The following is a 20,196-nucleotide window of genomic DNA, read 5'->3' on the forward strand; positions in this document are numbered from 1 at the left end:
TTCAGAGTCTCTTCTGACATCCATTTTGGTAAAACTATATAAAATATAAAAAGAAAGTTCTAGTTGCTAAGTGATGAGGATTTGTGCTATAATGAAAAGGTATATGGTTTGAATCTACGGAAGAAAGATGGGAATTTTCCTTCCATGCAATTTACTGAATCTGAACCCACTGGAGGGTCAGCTGTGAGTCAGTTCTGACTCGATGGTACACAACAACCAAAAAACTATATAGATCATCAAAGAAAGAAAAAGGAATAATCTTAGGAGCCCTAATTTACATTGTATATAGATTACCAATCAAAAAATTTGTACATATATCAGAAGATAAACTAGGCACATGTGACCTTCTAGAAGTTAAATTCTTGCCTCAATAGGCTTCTCCAAAAGAGCAGTGACACAGCCAACAGGAGACTAAACTGTAAAACTTATAAGATTTATAACATTTATTGGAAACTTGAACAACTAAACAATAAACAGATGTTGTTGTTGCTGTTAGGTGTCGTTTAGTTGAGCATGACATATAGTGGCCTTGAGGGTGGAAGGATGGCGCAGGAGGTGAAGGCCCTCTATTAGGTGGATTGATTCAGTGACTGGGGTAATTGGGATGAGTGTATCAGAGATGGTGTGATTGGCACAGGACAGAGCAGAGTTTAGGGCTATTGTACATAGGGTCTCTATGAGTCGCAAGCAACTCGACGGCACATAACAACAACATGAACAACAGATTGGATACCTGTCCTATCCTGTGCCATCCTCACACTTCCTGACACACTAGAGCCCATTGCAGCAGTCACTGTGTCAGTCTATCTAGTTGAGAGTCCTCCTTTCTGTCACTGACCTTTGTAAGCATCATGTCCCTCTCCAAGGTACAGCCCCTCCTAGCAACATTCCTGATAGGTGAGGTGAACCATACCGATTGAGGCATGTTTGCCTCTAAAGAGCACTCTGGCTGCACCTTTTCCAAGACATATTTGTTTGTTCTTTTGGCCGTCCATGAGATGTTCAGCACTCTTCTCCAACACCCAGATTGAAGGCATCAATTCTTCTTCTGCCATCCTTGTTCGTTGTCCAGCTCTCAGGTGCATAGCAAGCGATTGTAAAGACCATGGTGTGAATCAGATGCACCTAAGTCCTCAAACTGACATCATACTCCCCAATAATTTAGAAAGGTCCCTAACTGCACACTTATCCAGTGCAAATCATCTCCTGATTTCCTGCCTGCTGGTAGCAAGAGTGTTAATTGTGAATCCAAGTAAGATGAAGTTATTGACATTTTCAATCTTTTCTCCATTTATCATGATGTTGCCTATCAGTGTAGTGGTAATTTTGTTTCCTTGAGGTTGAGACAAAATCCATGTTGAAGGCTTCATTCTTTGATCTTCTGCAACTAGTGCTTCAAGCCTTCCTCACTTTCAGCAAGCAGCGCTGAGCCATCTGCATTACACAGGTGAACTGATGATCTTCATCCAATCCTGATGCCATATTCTTCCTCATAGGGTCCAGCTTCTCAACTAATTTGCTCAACATACAGATTGAATAGGTATGGAGAGAGATTATAAACTTGATGCACTCCCTTCCTAATTTTAAACCATATAGTGTTTCCCCGCTTCGTTCACACAATAGCCTCTTGGTCTAGGTCTAGGTTTTGCTTGAGAACAACCAAGTGCTCTGAGATTCCCATTCTTTTCAATGACATCCATAATGTGTTATGATTTTCACAGTCAAAATCCCTTGTATAGTTAATAAAGGGTAAGTATTAGCTAGAGCTGCTCTATTTGGACATGAAGATTTCTTGATAAAAACATTATTAGTCACAGTGGTAATGTAAATCAACAGCTCAAAAGCTCAGGAAATCTGACCCACTACTCCCACTCTTTCTGGGCTTTGTTTTTAAATATTGGATTCTGCCATGACTCCCAAGGTAGTCTTCTATTCTTTCCTTATCAATATCCCTCTGGCACTAAGTAAATTCTGACACCTAGCACCTCTTCTTTGGTTTCTGAGGCTGCAGATCTTTATGGGAGGAGACTGCTTGTATCCTCACCATGGATTGGCTGATGGTTTTGGTTCACAGCCCAATAGATGACACTATATTACCAGGACTCCTGTGCTTTTATATCTTCTTTATTATACAGAATTGTATTAAGTTAGAAAGAGCTGTAAATGCTGTGTTGTTTTTATTTGCCATTGAGTTGGAATCTACTCAAAGTTAACCCTCTAGTGGATTTTCAGAGGCTACATGACACATAGGAGAAAATTGTCCATCTTTCTCTTGAAGAGCTTGGTTTGAACTCCATGCCTTAGAGTTAGCACTGCAACTCCTTACCACTAAGCCACCAGAGCTCTCCATGGTAAGTAATACCAAAATTTTCATTAATCTTTAACCATAGTAATTTTAAACTTTACCTCCTTCTTGAGGTCATGCTTTGCACGTAGTAGGTACTCAGCACATACTTGTGGGTTGAGTGGCACTTGAAACTGAGCTCTGTTTTTGCTAATTGGCTGCTCAGAGCAAGGTAAATGAAAATCAGAGGCATGAGAAATTGGATCAAGCTGCAGAGGGATCCAGGCTTGTGCTTCCACAAACAAACCTAATTAGCTGTGCCTGTGCCAGCAGCACTAAGGGGACACATCTGGAGGAGAGAGAAGGGATGAAGGGAAGCACCGGTTTGTCTCTATCCAGGTGCACCTGCATGCGGCTGAATGTACCTCAGAGCCATGTGGTAAGGGTGATTGCAGCTATTGGAGAGATTGCTAGGAGCAGGTGGCACAGGGATGTCACGAACCTTGCAACGCCAGTTGCTGACCAAGTCATCTGGTGGGCAAGTGTGTCGTCCCCCCCAGGTTCCAGCTACCTATGCCCCAGCAAGTATGGTTAAGAGCAGTCTTGTCCTCAAATCTGGCACTGGTCCTTGCTAAGTGTGCTTGTGAGCTGCCCTGAAGCTACTTAGCTGCAGAGTAAAAGCGCTTAACTCCCAAACTGCTTCCCTCCTTGCCTTTGTAGCTCAGAGTGCTTACCTGAGAAAGGCTGACATTAGCACTTTTCCCATGATGCGACTTATAAGGTGCTGGTGCTCCATCAAATTGGATTTTTCCTTGACACAAAAAAGAGGAGTTTGTCTAAAGTCAAGGTACCTTTGTAGTTGCCTGTTACTAAGAAGGTGCAAGAGTAGTCAGATTTCATGGGGCTTCAGTATCTGCAGTAATGGGCTCAAATGTTTTGAGGATGATAAGGACAGCACAGGGTAATACAGGATTCAGATCTGTGCAGGGAGTGGCTATGAGTTGTACTTGCCTTGATAGTGCGTAACAGCACTAACAAACAACTCTTGTTTGAGAAAGTTCTGATGGCATGGTCTGTAGGAAGTTGACTGCTAACCCAGAGGTGGCATCTCTCCAGTGGATAGCATCTACCAGAAGTTCATCGAGAGAAAAATGAGCAATTTCCTCTTGTCCAATTTACACCATCTGGAAAAGCCATTAGAGGGTCAACTATGAGTTGATTCTGACTCAATAGCAATTAGTTGGATTGAGTTTATTGATTCTTGCTTGGGGAATTCAGCAATGGAGTTCTTGAGTGAGCACTTTGGAAGTTTCTGAAAAGACAGTCAAATGTGTGCATGTGTTTGGTGGAAGGGTGTGTATTTGTGTATAAGGACTTTAGATTCAAACAGGACCAGATCTGTGTGCAATCTCAGCTATCTACTCATGACATTGTGACTAGGTACTTGTTAGTTAGGTGCCCATAATTTACTATAATTCATAGCAACCTGATGAGCAGCAGATTTGAACTTTGCCTTACCCTACCCATTCTCTATTTCAGCAAGCAAGGTTGTGTTGTCTGCATAACACAGGTTGTTGATTCCAATACTGATGTCTTCCTCATAAAGTCCAGCCTCCCAGTGATCTGTTCTGTATATAGACTGAGAAGGTATGACAACATGGCAGATCCCTGATGCACTCCTTTCCTGATTTTGAACCATGCAGTGTTTCCTTACTCTGTTCTGGACCTCCTGGCCCAAGTATAGGTTTCACATGAGCTCAGTCAGGTGTTCTGGGATTCCTAGTCTTCTCATGAGAAGCTATGATTTGTTGTAATTCACACAGTTAAATACCTTTGCATAGTCAATGAACTGAAGAATTTGCTGCACAGAGTCAAGGACTATCATCTGCAGTATGGATTGAAGCTCAACATCAAGAAAATGAAGATTCTCACAACTAGACAATTGGTAGAATCATGATAGATAGAAAAGAGATTGAAACTGTTAACAATTTCAGCTTGCTTGGTTCCACAATCAACCTTTTTGGCATCAGCAGGCAGGAAATCAAAAGATTCATTGCATTAGGTAAGTCTGCTGTCAAGGGAGCATCCCGGAGTGCTGAAGAGCAAGAATGTCAGTCTCGAGACTAAGGTTTTCACAATTACCTGTTATACACATCAGAGAGGTGGACAGTAACCAAAGATGACAAATGATGTCCTGGAAAGGTGAAACCAAGGCAAAGATTTTGAAGTTCCCTTTCATATACTGTGGACATGTTGCCAGGAGGGACCATTCCTTGGAAAAAGACATCATGCATGGAAGGGTGAAGAGACAGTGTAGGAGGAGAAGACCCTGGATGAGAGATGAATTGACACAGAAACTGGGGTAATAGGGGTAAGTATGTCAGAGACAGTCAGATTGGCTCAGAATAGAGCAGGGGTTAGAGCTACTGTGTATAGGGTTGCTATGAATTTGGCTGACTGGAAAGCACAAAACAACAACAGCCCGATTCTCTCAAACTCTGCCATGCCTGGGTCTGTTGTTACAGTTATTGTGTCAGTCCATCCTGTTGAGGGTTGTCCTCTCTTTTGTTGGCCCTTCATGTTTACAAGCAAGATATCTTTTTCTAAGTACTAGCCTCTCCTGGCTTCTTGCCTGAAGTTTGTGAGATGAAGTTTCTCCATCCTTGCCTCTAAGGGGCACTTCCTCCATGACAAACTTGTTTGTTCTGTTGGCAGTTGATGAGATATTCAATACTTTTCACAGATACTACAGTTCAAAGGCATCAGTTCTTCTTTGGTCTTACTTATTCACTGCCCACATTCCAGATACAGAAGAAGCAATTGAAAATTATAAACCAGGTGCATCTTGGTCTTTAAAATGACATCCTTGCTTTAGCACTTTAGAGAAGAGTCCCCCAATATAACATATCTTTTGAATTTTTGACTACTATTACTATGGGCATTGACTGTGGATCCAAGTAAAATGAAGTAATTGACACCTTCTATCTTTTCTCCATCTGTCATTTTGCCTATTGGCAACGATAGTGAGGATTTATAGCTTCTCTAGATAGTCCAGTTGCATTTACGCTACACTGATAATGCTTTTTTTTGCTTGTCAAATTCAAAATTCAAGTCCACCAAGAGGATTCTTGGAATCAAAACCTGACAATCTGTATCTAAAAAACCAGCTATTTGAAAGTGTGGAGCACATTTCTGTTCTGACATAGATGAGGTCATCGGAAGGTGGAGTTAACTCCATGGGAGCTTGGCAAGTCTTACTTAGCCATTTCAAGTCTCAATTTACTGATTAGTATAGTAGAAATACTCCGGTGCATCCAAAAATTCCTTAAAGATTAATGAAAATAATATCTATGAAACATGTAGCATCTTCTTGCCACATAAGCTTCTAAATATTTTCAGTATTTTACTCTTTGGGTGCTTGAGGGTGGTGCTATGATGATTCAGAGTGTAGGTTTAACCTGTAGCTTAGCTACTTACTGGCTGAGGGTCCCTGGATTTCAGGTGTAACTTCTTTGAATGGCAGCACTCCCAAAAGTAAAAGGGGGAGGGGAACTAGCAGTGTCAGCTTCATAAAGCTGCTGGGGGTGTGAAGTCAAATATTGTGATTAACAATTATAAGACCAGGCACTGAGTGCAAACTCAGTAATTACTGGCTATTGTTTCAACATCAACATAACTTTGAGGGTGTTAGTTATCTACTTTGCTGACTATGTATGATATCAATGAACTCTTTACTGAGCATCTATTCTCTGTGAGGTATTAGACGCAGAGCTGTGGTAGGGAAACAAATCCTTTCTGTTATACTTCTATCCCGAATCATTCACTCTTAACTCTTCTTTGATTGCATACCTTGTCGTCTTTTGTTATTATCATTTATTTCACATATGATGATTTCCAGTGGGCGCAAACATGGTAGAGACTGTGAAGATGGCACAGGATAAAGTCCCAGTCTGTTGTTTATATGATTTTTATGAGTCTAGTCTGCTCCATAGCATCTTACAAGAGCAACAACAGTGATTTCCAGAAATGTTCCTATAAATTTTTTTTTCTTTTGGTTGGCACAACTTAGAGATAAGCACTAACAGGGCTTATATTTACCAGTTACTACCCTTTGCTCTGGGACCTCTAGTGGCCTAGTGGCAAGAAGCTGTGCTGCAAGCCCAAAGGCAGTTGATTCAAGGCCACCAGCCACTCTGCAAGAGAAGTATGGACAACCTCCTCTCATGTGACTAGCTGCCTCTGAAAACCCACTAGAGGGTCAGCTATGGGTCACTTCTGACTCAGTGAACAGTAACAACCACCTCTGATCAGTGCTTTTCAGATTTTCACCCTGATAAATCAGATGAGGTTGTTTGGTGGATAGAACTTTTATCTTCTAAGCAGGAGAGCCAAGTCTAATTAACATCTCATCTTCAGTCATCACTCATCATTCAGTGGGAGCTTGGGCTATATAAAACAGACTTAGAAGAAAGACTGGGTGTTCTACTCAGAAAACCAGTCAGTGTAAGCCAATCTGTAGCCCATCATGAGGAGGGTGAAGCTTTTTGTTTACTGTGCGTGAGGTCACCACAGCCAACTGTATCTGTGGCCAGGACATGCTGATAAAGCAGAGGGGAAATTTAGTCCTCAACTCTAACTGGAGAAAAGTTCCTCTCCATTTAGAGTAGTAAACAAGCACCTTCAGCTTGAGAGGGTAACCTTAAGTGCAGTATTCACCCTTTTGAGTGATACTTATTAATTTTAAAATATGGATGAAAGCTGGCCCTGTGTCTTTTGAAAGCAGTCAAAGTCAAGCGTGGGACTCAATGCCAGAAAGCCTCACAAAATTGCTTTTGAGAGGCACAACCTGGCTTGGCTCTGGCCCAGGGGTGCTCAGACTTCCCACCTAATTGCTCTTAGTGACAGACAAGATGAATGAGGGCCCAGGGGAGCCCAGGGGTGGGGCAGGGCCAGGCAAACACCCAGTGACCTGATGCCAGTGGGAAATTCCTTTGAAGTATCAGGTATAATCTTACCAGTATATGCAAACTGCATTATATCCATATTCATACTAAGTTTAAAATGAAAATTTAAATTCTTTACATAGAAGTGAAATGAAGTATCAGAAGGGGCTCCACCATACATGACTAAGCATCTCTGGGGACATGATTTCATCTTTTGTTGTTGTTACCTGCCTTTAAGTTGAATACGACTCATAGTGACCCAGGGAACAATAGATCCCTGTTCTATCCTGTGTTATCCTCACACTTCCTGACACACAGGAGACCATTATGGCATTAACAGTATCATTCCAGCTGGTCTAGTGTCTTCCTCTCCTTTGCCAACCCTCCACCCTTCCCAGCATCATGTCCCTCTCCAAGGAATAGCTCCTCCTAGCAACAAAACCTCATCATTTCTACCTCCAAAGAGCACTCCAACTATACCCTGGAAACATGACAAAGAGGTGGGGCTTGGCTACCTTTAAAACTCCACCTCCTTCATCGTTGTCTCCATGCTGGAATCACATTGTTGGTAGTAGTAGGGTAGCAAAGAATACTTTCTTTATTTTTTTCCCCCCACCCCCAATGAATCCTTCCTGAGATATTAATAGATGTTAAGATGACTCAACCCTGGAGTGTTGAATTTAATAGCAAATTCTAGAGGACAGGACAATTTGGAGACTATCAAGAAGAAGACAGTTTTGTGGAAGCCATGTTTGTTTGTTTTTTAGGAGGTGAGGACTTCTGATGTCACTACAAAGAAGGTTGTAAATGGGCGGGCTGTGTTCCAGGTGTGTTAGAGTAAAGGACTAGCCCACATCACTGCCACGCTCTTCCTTCTCGGTTTCTACTGGCTTTGCTGTGGCATCAAACCACAGGCTGTCTCCTAGTGGCTTTCTGAGGTCCAGGATTTCTATTTATGTGGGGCCAGACCAGATATGCCATCACTAATTTTCTTCCTCCCTTTCCTTGTCCCAGCACTCCTTCCCCAGCTCTCAAGAGCAGCCCAGTAGGTCAAACTACAAAAAGTGAATGAGACAGGAATACACACAGATCTGCAGAGAAGGCTTAACAAACAAGCACACGAACAAACTGAACCCCCCTTGGACGACAGTGCTTTCTGTTAGACTTCTGATGGGATTTTCTGTGTTTTCCAGGAAACTCTGGTGATGTCGTTCTTAGAGAGTTGTACTGTTAACCCAAAGGTCAAATTTATCTGGCAGTTCAAATCCCTAGAGGCTCCTAGGGAGAAAGATGGGCAATCTCCTCCCATGCAATTTGCCATCTCTTAAAACTGCTGGAGGTTCAGCTATGAGTTGCTTCTTCCAACCTGAGCAATAAGTTTGAGTTCTCTTGACAAAGTGCATGCAAGCTATCAACTTGCCATCTTGATGTCTTGGAAGCTGAGTTATGTAATGACTTTGGTGGGATTTCACATTAGGCAGTGATAAACAGAACCAGCCAACTCTGTTGCCATTTGGATTCATGTCTCAACACCAGAAAAAGAGTATGGTATTGTTGGTCTTACTAATTTGTTTTTCGTAAAATGACTAGGGGCAGGGACATGGAAAGAAGAGGATCGAATTGAAGTCTTTTCTTTAACACCATTTAGAAGGAAACTTTCCTTTCGTATCTCCTCTCTGCAAGGACCTAAGTTAGGTTCATAAGGTGCAGACACTTCAAACAATTAAGCTCCTGACCTGAAGGACTTTGATTATTTATTAGAGTTATAGATCCACTAAAGGCAGCTCTGGTGGCCTAGTGGTAAGAAGCTGCACTGCAATCCCAAAGGCATGTGTGAATCCACCAGTTATGTTCTCTCCCGTGTGATTAACTGCCTCTGAAAACCCACCAGAGGGTCAGCTGTGGGTTGGTTTCCACTCAATGATACACAACAATACCAGAGCCACTAAATAATTTATACACTCAGCTGCTGGGAGAGAGGTTGAAGGTTAGAGTTCCCTCAGAGGGTCCTAGGGGGAAAAGTTGATGATCTCAGCCGTGGAAACTCTACTAAACACAGTTCTACCCTGACACATACGGGGTGGCCATAGTTGGAGTCTGCCCTGTGGAGATGGACTTATTAATGCTGTGTCTCAGGATGACTAAACTCACCAAAGTTGGTGCAGGTCTGGAAAGCATTTAGATCGATAGCGGGGCAAGACTTGGAGGATCCAGGGAATCTTAACTTCTTTTTGGCACTGAGTCCAAAAGCAGAGAAAACTTGGGCTGGCAGAGTTCAAAGAGCATCACCTTTTCCACAGGTACTGAAATATAACTAGACAATGTCGGAGGCATACTGTTGGATGGTTGTTGTCGGATATTATCTTGTCAACTGTGACAACAGATTGGAACTTTGCCTATCCTGTGCCGTCCTTACAGGCTTCACCATGTTTATGCCCGTAGTTGCTGTCCCCATGTCAGTGTGTCTTATTGGAGGTCTTCCTCTCCTTCAGTTACCCATAAATTTTTCCAGAATGATGTCTTTTTCCCCAAGTCTGACTCCTCCTGATAGCATACCCAGAGCATGTGAGGCACTTTCACCACCCTTACCTTTAAGGAGGATCTTGGTTGCACTCCATCCAGGGCAGATTTGTTTGCTTTTTTGGCAGGGCATGGCATATCCAGTACTCTTCACCTGCACCGCACTTCAAAGACATACGTTATCCTTATTCATCACCCAACTTCCAGATGCATGGGATTAGGTGTGCTTTAGTCTTTAAATAGATCTCCTTGCTCTTTACCCCTTTAAAAGAAATCCTTTGCAGCTGTTTATCCCTCTTTTGACTGTTGCTACCATGGGTGTTGATTGTGGAGGAAAGAATAATGTCGGGTAATTGTAGTTCCTCCTCTCTCAGCTTGGTGGTGTCTTGGTGGACAGGGACTGGTGCTTACAGGAGCTGGCCATCATCATGCCCAGGCCTAGGCAGGAAGGGCTCTGGTATCCGGCACGGAATGGGAGGCCAGGCCATCTCTGTCCCCGGTTTCTCCTTGAGCTCAGCACACAGCAAGGAACACAGGCTTTAAAAAAAATTTAACCCATACGCCCTTGAGTTCCCGTGTGATTTTCAGAAACAAACGTGAGGTTCTTTGAATGAAAAGATGGCACATAGTAAGTGTTTTGGGTTTCCTCCCCCCACCTGAATTTCAACAAAAATGAAGGCAAAGATTCCAGTCACCAGTGCTCCTGCTAAACCCAGTGGAGGAAAAAGAAGATGCAGTTATTCTGGGGCAATCGCAGACTGCCTGCGAGCGCCCCGCACACCAGTCACTTTAAGAAGGGGGGGCAGGATGCGGAAAGAGTTCTTGTGTGACCACTCTGTCTCCCCTGCCCAGGGAGGATTTGCCAGCCCCTGTCCTGATAGCATGCCTACGTGCTGCCAGATGCTTTCAGGACACCTTAAGTCAGCTTGACAAAAGAGGGTGACAACTTTCCTTAGTCTGTGACCCCAGGCATCCCCAAGGTCCGCTCATGGAGGAGAGGCTCCCAGTTTGCAATCTCAGCTGCGAACCCCTCCTGGGCAATGCGGGCCAGACCTCCCCCCACGCCCCGTGTAAGTGTGCATGTGTGTATATGTGTTTAGTTGTTTAGTGGCCCTGCAGGTCAGGGACAGTGTGGGTTTTCCTAGCGATCAGGAGGGGCTGCAAGACCGCCTGGCCCTGGAGGCGCGCAGGTGCGGGCGCCCTGCTGCCCCCGGCCGCCTCCCCGCTGCCTGCGCGCCCCCACCCGCAGCTCCTAGGCACCGGAGCGGAGGTCGGCGGGAGCATGCGCCGTGGGCTGCCGGCAGGCAGGAAGGAGGTAGGAGCCCATCACTCGGGCTCCCTTTCCTGCACGGAGCTGCCAGTTGCCGGTTGCTAAGCAGTGAGCATTGTTTCTGTGGCGATTGCAGAGGCTGTTGCTAATTGGAGAAGCCCCACTAAGCAGAGGCATCTTCCCTTTGCCGAACCTCTCTCTCCTCCTTGCATTTAAAGAGGAAACTCGGCTGGTCCAGACTCCCTCTCCCATCCCCAAAATAGCCTAGTGATTTCCGAAGTATGGACTAAACCTCACCTCGCATACCTTTTGGTCTCTGGTGGTTCCAAACTCAGCCTGAAATCTCATCTGCCACTGAGGTGGTAGGTGCCCCCGGACAGACCATGACTACAGCCAAGGAGCAAAACGCTTCAGGGAAATCCGTGCAGCAGCAGGAACAGGTAATGCTGCTTTTCGGGACCTGTGCGTGTGTGTGTGTGAATGTGTGTATGTGTCACAGAGAAACAGAGAGAGAAGAAAAATGCATCTCTTGAATGGTTTTGGACCCCTGTGTGACTGGCACTACCTGAGTCACCAGGCTGGGAAGCGATATAAAGTCCTGTGAGTGCAGCTGGGGTCTGAGCCCTTGCTCCTCGCTTCTGTTTTTAAAGATCACCTGTCTTTATCAATAATGAACAAGCACAGGGAGCATCTGGCCGGGAGATGCGATGTGGAGGTGTCTTTGGACAAAGGCCTCTCTCCAGAGCCGCCTAATTTAACATGTGACAGTTGCCAACATTTTTACCTACTTTGCCATTTTTTTTTTTTTGAGGGAGTGGTTGGGGTATGCACAAGTATCCCAGCTTCCTCTGAAACCTCCAACAAGACTTTGCTTTCCTGTCCAGAGAGACTGATCAAAAGAGAATGTGGGAGCTGTGTTCAAAGGACTTTTCTTTTTCTTCTGTTTGCCCCTTTCCCTCCTTTTTTTCCAAAGTTTGGTGGTTGGTTTGGGGGTTTTTTTGTGTGTGGTTTTTGTTTTTTTGTTTTTTTTAAATGTGTTACAATAAAATGTATGTAATATAAAATTTATCCTTTTGTAAGTGTACATTTCATTGATGCTACTGACATTCTCTTAACAGTGTGGTGTGTCCATCACCACTCTCGGCTTCTCAAATCCCCTGTCTTTTTGGAAGGCACTGACAGATGGATGCTGCTTACCCTGGGCACAGAGAATGCAAACTCTCTCCCTGGTAGGGGAGCTAGAGGATGGCTAATTAAGACTAAGGAGGCTCCACAGTGGAGGAGAAGTGGCAGCCTTAAAAGACATAGCTGAGGCTGGCCACCGCCTGCACTGGTGCCCCAGATGGCAGAGGACCTGAAGAGATCTGCAGATTGTACAATATTTGGGGGAATCAAGGTGAATCAGCAGGCTGGGCTTCCACTCCTCCTGTAGATATTATAATTCCCTTCTCAGGATGTCTTGAGGGTTCTTATCTTTTAATCACTGCTTAGTTCACCTCAGGCAGATCATTAAAATAGATCCTGGGAGACACCAATAGATTTGCAAAGCAGTTTGCTTAAGCTTGGTAAATCAACAGCAGGAGCTGGGCCTCCCTATTTATTTGAGGGTTGTTGTTGGCTCCCAGTTTCCCAAAACTCAGCAAAGAGAGGGCACTTCTGTAGCATTCAAGAAAGCAGGAGCTTCTTTCAAGACCTGGTGTGAAAGAATGTCAGCATCTGCCATTCACACATCATGGAGACAACTTTGGATTTGTGTGTTTAGTCAGAACGGACTCCATGGCAGTAGGTGGAATGTATTGCTGACTATTTCCTCAAAGCCTCTTTTCAGATGCAAAACAAACAAAAAAAATGAGACCACTTGATAACTGGCAGTATCAACATCTCCAGAGGACCTTAAATACAATTTTTCTTTTTTTTTTCTGGAAAGAAGAGTGGGAAATATAAATGTTGAAATGCAAATGTTCTTGTATTCAGTGTGTGAACTTGTGTAAGGGTTAATGCTTCATGGAGCTTGGCAGATTTAGAATAAGTTAACCTCAGTGAGGCCTCTTCCTTTTTCATAATTTTGCAGAATATTTATTCAATAAAGATTATTTCCACCTTAAATTGGCATGTAGTCACGGACTGGTGTTCTTTAATTACAGTTTTCTTTCATTATTAGGTATGGAATAAACATATGCTGTGCTATTGGACTTGAGCAGGGTCTCAGCATTTCTCTCCATGGGACACTGAATAATCATGACAAGAACACCTGATCTATGTTATGTAAAGGAAGTTCCCTGATGCCTCTATAGTTTTGCTATTATTTTTCCAGATAATACGGGAGTGGAAATAGTTCATAGGGCTTGGTTTCGGGAGGACACAGAAGCTTTTGCTTGGTTTGGCCCCTGAGTTGGGTTTGTTTACACTGTAGAGGACTTCAGGTGGTAGAAATCTGGTGACAGGAGACAGCATGTGACACTGAGGGTGAAGTGGGGAATCTGGAAGTGGCTGTCCTTGTCATCTATAGTTGGGAAGGTCCTTTTCTTCCATCCTCAGTGTGACATCTTCTTGACTGAGGAATTCACATGCCTTATTCTGTGAAATCCAATGGAAGGACAGTTAACTACAGGGCTAACAAGAGAGAAGCAGAGCAGAGTGAGTTGAGGGAAAAGATTGCACATTTGAAACACATACACCTTTAGGGGACTTCAAGGAGCTCTGGTGGTGTATTTGTAGATGGTGGCATTGCTGACAAATGGGCTGTGAATCTCTAGTGGTTCGAAGCCAACAGCCACTCCTTGGGAGAAAGATGTCTCATTAAGACTTACAGCCTTGGAAAACTCAGGCCTGGAAATCACGCTGAGTCAGAACAAGCTTACAGCAGTGACTTTGGGTGAGTACTAGGGGACTTAGGTGCTAGTGGCACAGCGAGTTAGACATTGAACTGCTAACTGAAAGGTCTGAGATTCTAACTGACCAGCCACTCGATAGGAGAAATACGAGGCAGTTTGCTTCTGTAAAGTCCATTAGCATCAGAATCCACATGGAGAAGTGTTACTTTCTGCTCTGTAGTCCTGCCCAAATATTGGAGCAGACTGGACAGCAGTGGGTTTTGGTGTAGTACAGGGACTTTGGGTAAAATCATAACAAAGTTCCTCCAAACATGAAGAAGTAAATAAAACGTAAAGAATTAATGAAGATTCTTTTTTCTACCTTCACTATCATACTTTAAAAGGCATTTAGACTACTTTTATGTGCTTGGACTGACGAGCTCTTGATGTGTTCTCTAGTACTTTATTTCACCCCACTCCCCAGCTGATCTAAGAACAGTTTGGAGACAGCCTCAGGCCTGGGCTGGTGGGGCTTGACGGAGAGACCAGGACAGAGAAGAGGGTCTATGTGCTTGAATGCCGTGACCCATGGAGGCTGCTGGGGAGTGTGTGTGGGGGGTGTCTTGATTTGGTTTTCTAAATGGAAATCCTTTTATTGAAATAGCCAACTGATTAATGATAATAACTACTTGTCATGGAGGTGACTCCAACTCATGGTCACCCCAAGGGACCCAGACATTAATTATACTCCACAGGCTATTTTTTTTCAAATGGCTACTTTATTGGGAAATGGATTACCAGGTCTTCTTCTCAAGTGCCTCAGTGGTTGTGGATATGTGCTGTTGACTTGACAACAACTCATAGCAGCAGTTTGGACAATAGCTCAGAACCCTGCCCTAAACTGAGCCAGTCTCACTGTCTGTTACACATGACCTATTGCCAATCACTGTGTCAATGCATCTCATCCAGGGTCTTCCTCTCTTGCCCTTCCAAGCATGATATCCTTCTCCAACAACTTGCCCCTCCTGACAACATACCCCAAGTATGTAGGGCAGAGTTTCAATATCCTTGTCTTCAAAGAGCAAACTGGTTTCACTTTCTCTAGGACAGACCTATTTGTTCTCTTGGCATCCATGGTATATTAAGTACTCTTCTTCAGCACCAAGTTTAAAGGCATCGATTCTTTTTCTGTCATCCTTAGTCTTTGTCCAGCTCTCAGAAGCATAGCAAGCAATTGAGAAGACCATGGCTTGGATTAGATCCACCTTAGATTTACTGCCACTGAAAAGCCACTAGAGGGTCAGCTATGTGTTGATTCCAAATTGATGGCACAGAACAATAACATTAACAATGAAGTACTTCTAGGTGAATTCAAATCTCTAGCCTTTTGGTCAGGAAATAATTGTGTTGAGCATTTGTACAACTCAAGGACTCTAGCCAACTTAATAGCTTCTCCCAGATCCCTAAGGCTTGTTTCTTAAGATGAACTCAATGTTGTTTTGTCATTGTTGTTCTTCACCATCGAGTCCGAACCGACCCATAGCTCACCCTGCACTGGGTTCCTCTGCATTTTGATGCTTTACTCAGAGGTTTGAGATGTCATTATTTCACTCATTCATAGCATTGAATTGGAACTGATTGATCACTGATCCTCCATTGGGTTTTCAAAGCTGTGTGGAGTATGGGAAGAGATTACTGCCAGAGAGACTTCTCCTTTAGGGTAGCAGTAAAGCTCCCTTTGGGTTATGCCATCACTGCTCCCATTTAATTTAAAGTAGCTTGATAATTATTTCCAATAGACTCTTTAGAAATTATTTGGTACTGCAAAGTTGTGTTATGTGCCATTAAGTTGACCGCACTCATAGTGACTCTTTATACAATAGCTTTGAAATGTACTCTATCCTGGGCCAATATCACTGTTTGGCACACCTACCTTCATTACCCCAGTTACTGTGTCAATCCATTTTATCCAGGGTTTTCCTCTCCTGTGCTGTCCCTCCATCCTTCCAAGAATGATGTCCTTCTCCAAGGACTGGTCCCTCCTTGCAACATGCCCAAAGCGTGTGAGATGGACCCTCAAAATCCTTGTCTCCAAGGAACAGTTTGGCTTCACCCTTTCCAGGAAAGACTTGTTAGTTCTTTTGGCAGCCCATGGTATGTTCAATACCACAGCTCCAATACGACAACTCAAAGTCATCAGTTTTTCTGTCCTCTTTTGTCATTGTCCAGCTCTCTGATGCATAACAGGTAATTGAGAAGACCATTACTTGATCAAGTGCACCTTAGTCTCTAAACTGACATTGTTGCTCTTCAGTACTCTGGAGAGGTCCCTGACAGCATATTTTCCTAATGCAGTTCATCTTTTTATTTCCTGACTGCTGGTGCAAGAGTATTGATTGTGAAAACAAGCAAGCTAAAATTGTTAACAATCTCAGTATCTTCTCCATTTATCATGGTGCTACCTATTGTCCCAAAGGTGTGATTTTTTATCTTCTTCAACTCATTTTATTTGCTTCAACTCATATTGCAGACAACAGTCCTTAACCCTCTGTAGCAGATGCTTCCCACCCTCCTCAGTTTCAGCGAGCAAGGTTGTGTCATCTGCATAAGGCAGGCTTTTAATAAGTCTTCCCCCAATCTGATGCCACCTCTTAACGAGCTGGCAGAACAACGTTACAGCCTCTTACCTGACTTGCTTTACCAGACGTCAAGTGGGTGGCACTGGGAATAAGTCTTGTGTGCTAGGGCTTACAGCATGTTCATGGAATGAAAGATTCAGGAGAATCTAAATCATTCACCCATTAATCAGAGATTGCAATTTCTTCCAGTCTGTATTTTCTAAAAATATCAATTAAAAAAATATATGAGCATGTAGAAAGGTGACATTTATTGTATCTTTTCTCAAAGGATAATAAAGAAATTATTATCTGAATAAAAGGAAGAATAGACTCCTAAGAGACCATTTTCTTTTCTCTTTGGGGATAAATGCAATTACTTTTTTTAACAGTGTGCCCAAAGTTCTGAGATATTTGGTAGCATCTCTTTTAAGGTAAACAAACTGAATCTCTCCACTCTTACCTGTCACCTGTGCTTTGTAGCCAATGGGAGAGATGGCAGAATGCAGAAATATTTCAGCAGGACTGTATCAGCTTGGATGACACTATGAGACCATGTTTCAAGTTTACCTAGAAGCTGATGTTGGGAAGCTGAGGGAAATTTGTTTCCGTTTTTCCTGTATTCTCATAACACACTGCACTCAAGAGCCAAACTAAAGACTCTGCCCTAAAATAAATATAAGTCAGTATTTTTATTTTCAAGCAACAGCAGTGCCATTTCAAATGACTTGCAATTAAAAAGAATGGATAACTAAAGCTATCTGTCATGAGAGAAGATAGATGAATTTCCCACATAAGGATGTACCATGAAACATTTCTGTTTCTTGTTTTACTGAATGAGAAGTGAAACACTGGACAGAAATAAAATTCTTATCGAATATTCTGTGCATATGTATTCTGTATGCATATATTTATAGATCTGTATGTATGTGCACACACACAAAGGTGAGAGTCTCATGCACTATAGAACAAAACACAGCATTGCAAGAGAGCTCAATGATAACCTAATGACTGTTCTTATGCCCAGGAATCACACAATTTAATAAAAATGTATTGTTGTTGCTCTTGTTATGTGCCATCAAGTCGCTTGTGACTCATAGTGACCCTATGTACAACAGCCCTAAACTCTTCTCTGTCCTGTGCCGATTGCACTGTCTCTGATACACCCATCCTGATTATCCCAGTCACTGAATCAATCCACCTGATAGAGGGTCTTCCCCTCCTGTGCTGTCCCTGCACCCTACCATGCATGATGTCCTTCTCTGAAGACCGGTTCTTCCTTACAACATGTCCAGAGTAAGTTAGACAGAGTCTCAGAATCCTTGCCTCCAAGGTTTTTCCTAAAAAGAGCTCTAAAAAGTATCTTTCCACGTAAAGCCATTTTATCTGTTGGCTAACTTGTATCTTTTGCTACATGTTACAATCAGTCACATGTTTTACTTCCTCTGCTGTAGAATTCTGTAATTAAACACAACTACTCTATGAAACAAATGGTTTTTGGTTCTTGCTCTTTTTCCTTTGAGGTGCAGACACCTTAATAGATATCCCCTAATGTTTGTAATCTACTTTTAAATTATAGACCCCAGGATCTGGTGTTGAGTGATAGGTGAAATGATTCTTCTGAGCATTTGTAATAATAATATGGTGCAAAATAATTTCCTGAATTAAATGGCATTTTGTAAACAATACTTTGCAATATTAAAACCGAAACTAGTGGCCATCAAGTCAGTTCTGGCTGATGGAAACCTCAGGTGTTCAGGAGTAGTATTGTGGTTCCAAGGGTTCTGAAGGGCAGATTAATTTGAAAGTAGGTCACTTACTTTTTAGGCATCTCTGGGTGGACATGAACCTGCAGCCTTTCAGTTAAAGCTGTACAGTAACCATTAGCACCATCCAGAGCCTTCTATGGGGTGGGATTTAAAAACAGAATAGCTTAGCATTATCTGTAAGGACAAATGACTTTTCCAAGAACCAATAAGGAATGACACATGAATAAAAGTTCTGGTATAACCTGTTCAGGCTCCATTGCAAATCTAGTTGTTCCTTTCAGTGGTAAAATTGAATATTGAAAAAGAGAGTCTGTCCTTGATATATGATTTAAATTTTGTATGTAACCACATTAAGGGAAAAGGCACTGTAAGGCAGGCTCCCACCTATGACAGTAGCAACAACAAAGTGTAATGGAAGCAGAAAAACAAGGTTATTCTTGACATCCCAGAACGCACTGATAGGTTGAGCACGGGCACCTGCTTATACTGAATCTAAGTTTTGAGCAGGTCTTATATCACTCAGGTGCCAACATGCAGATCTTGTTGCTGCTTTTTGCTTCCATACCTGGGATAATTTTAAAGTAATAGTTGAAATTTGCAGCAGTTTTTTCTCAAGTAGAACCACTGGGAGCACAGACTTTGAGTCAGTGCTGTGGACCCACTTGGAGAGTGGTGCCATCTATTTTTGGAAGTGGTGTCCAGGATACCAGAGACTCCTCAATGTGATCACCCACAAGCTGCCTCGCAGAGCACATTACCGAAGCAATAAAGTCTGATAATAGAACTTTCAGTGACAGCTCACAGCTTACTAGTATCCGACCAATTTTTTAAAAAGAGATTTAACTTCCCTGGCTAGAACACTCCCCACAAAAAAAAGCATCCCACTGTCTCTAGTCTGAAATAGCATCCTTTCAAGCTGCTCAGTTAGTATGGAACATAGGTTTCTAAAAGTGTGTATGTGGAGGGAGGGGTGAGTGTGTGTGTGGTGTGTGTGTGAGGGGTGAGAGTGTGTGTGGTGTGTGTGTGTGTGCATCTGTGTGGAAGTGGGGGTACAATTTCAAGAGCTCTTCCAAAACATTCTAAAAAGTCAAAGTAACAGGAGATTCCGTTTGAAGACAAGGAGTTCCTGTGCTCTTAAATGAGTTGTTGTTGCTGTTGTTAGGTGCCGTCTAGTCTAGTATGAACCAGAGCACCCCTATGTACAACAGAACTGAACCCTGTCCTATTCTATACCATCAGCACAATTTATGACACACCAGAGCCCACTGCAGCAGCCCACTGTGCCAATCCATCTGGTTGAGGGTCTTCCTCTCTTTCACCAACACTTCACCTTTTGAAGCATGATGTACCTCTCTAAGGAATAACCTCTCCTGGCAACATGCCCAGAGTACTCTGGCTGGACCTTTTCCAAGACATATTTGTTTGTTCTTTTGGCAGTCCATGGGATATTCAGTATTCTTCTCCAATACCACAGTTCAAAATCATCAATATTTTTTTCTCTCATCCTTATTCATGGTCCAGCTCTCATATGTAGAGCAAATGATTGAAAAGATCATGGCCTGAATCAGGCACGTCTTAGTCCTCAAACTGATATTTTTGCTCCTCAGTAATTTAGAGTTGGTCAGATAGGTCACTCAGAGCACGATGTCACCTCAAACCAAAATATTCTAAATAGTTCTTGGTGGTATTTCCCACCTTTTTAGAAATTAATCTGCAAGAAAAATAACCTTGAATGGTAGTGATGTGCGTTTTAGAATATGTGAAAAAGTATTGCTATTTCTAAACTTTTAAGAGGTGATTTTTCTCCTCATTAAAATACTTATGGTTGTTAAAGCATTCATTTGGGGAATTAAAAAAATTATGGTACTAATTCTGTTTTACTCTCAGGTCCCAGAATGAGAGAGAGGGGAATGTGTGTGTGTGTGTGTGTGTGTGTGTGTGTGTGTGTGTGTGTGTGTATCTATCTATTATCTATCTATCTA

The 20,196-nt window shown here is 42.9% G+C and overlaps 1 protein-coding gene across 2 annotated transcripts in view; it reads left to right on the forward strand.

Moving 5' to 3' along the window:
• Positions 1-20,196, forward strand: part of DPP6 (dipeptidyl-peptidase 6) — a 1,353,880-nt gene that overhangs the window by 389,756 nt on the left and 943,928 nt on the right. The window contains exon 1 of one of the 2 annotated variants that reach the window (XM_006887650.1): positions 11,352-11,457. The exons of the other annotated variant lie outside the window; for it this stretch is intronic. Coding sequence (XP_006887712.1) covers positions 11,401-11,457 — 57 coding nt within the window. The 5' untranslated portion in view covers positions 11,352-11,400. Of the gene's footprint in view, positions 1-11,351; positions 11,458-20,196 lie in introns of those variants that run through there. 2 annotated transcript variants of the gene reach the window in all.

This window comes from Elephantulus edwardii, unplaced genomic scaffold (assembly GCF_000299155.1).
Source record: "Elephantulus edwardii isolate Elephantulus edwardi_28Jun2011 unplaced genomic scaffold, EleEdw1.0 scaffold00060, whole genome shotgun sequence".
NCBI lineage: Eukaryota > Metazoa > Chordata > Mammalia > Macroscelidea > Macroscelididae > Elephantulus > Elephantulus edwardii.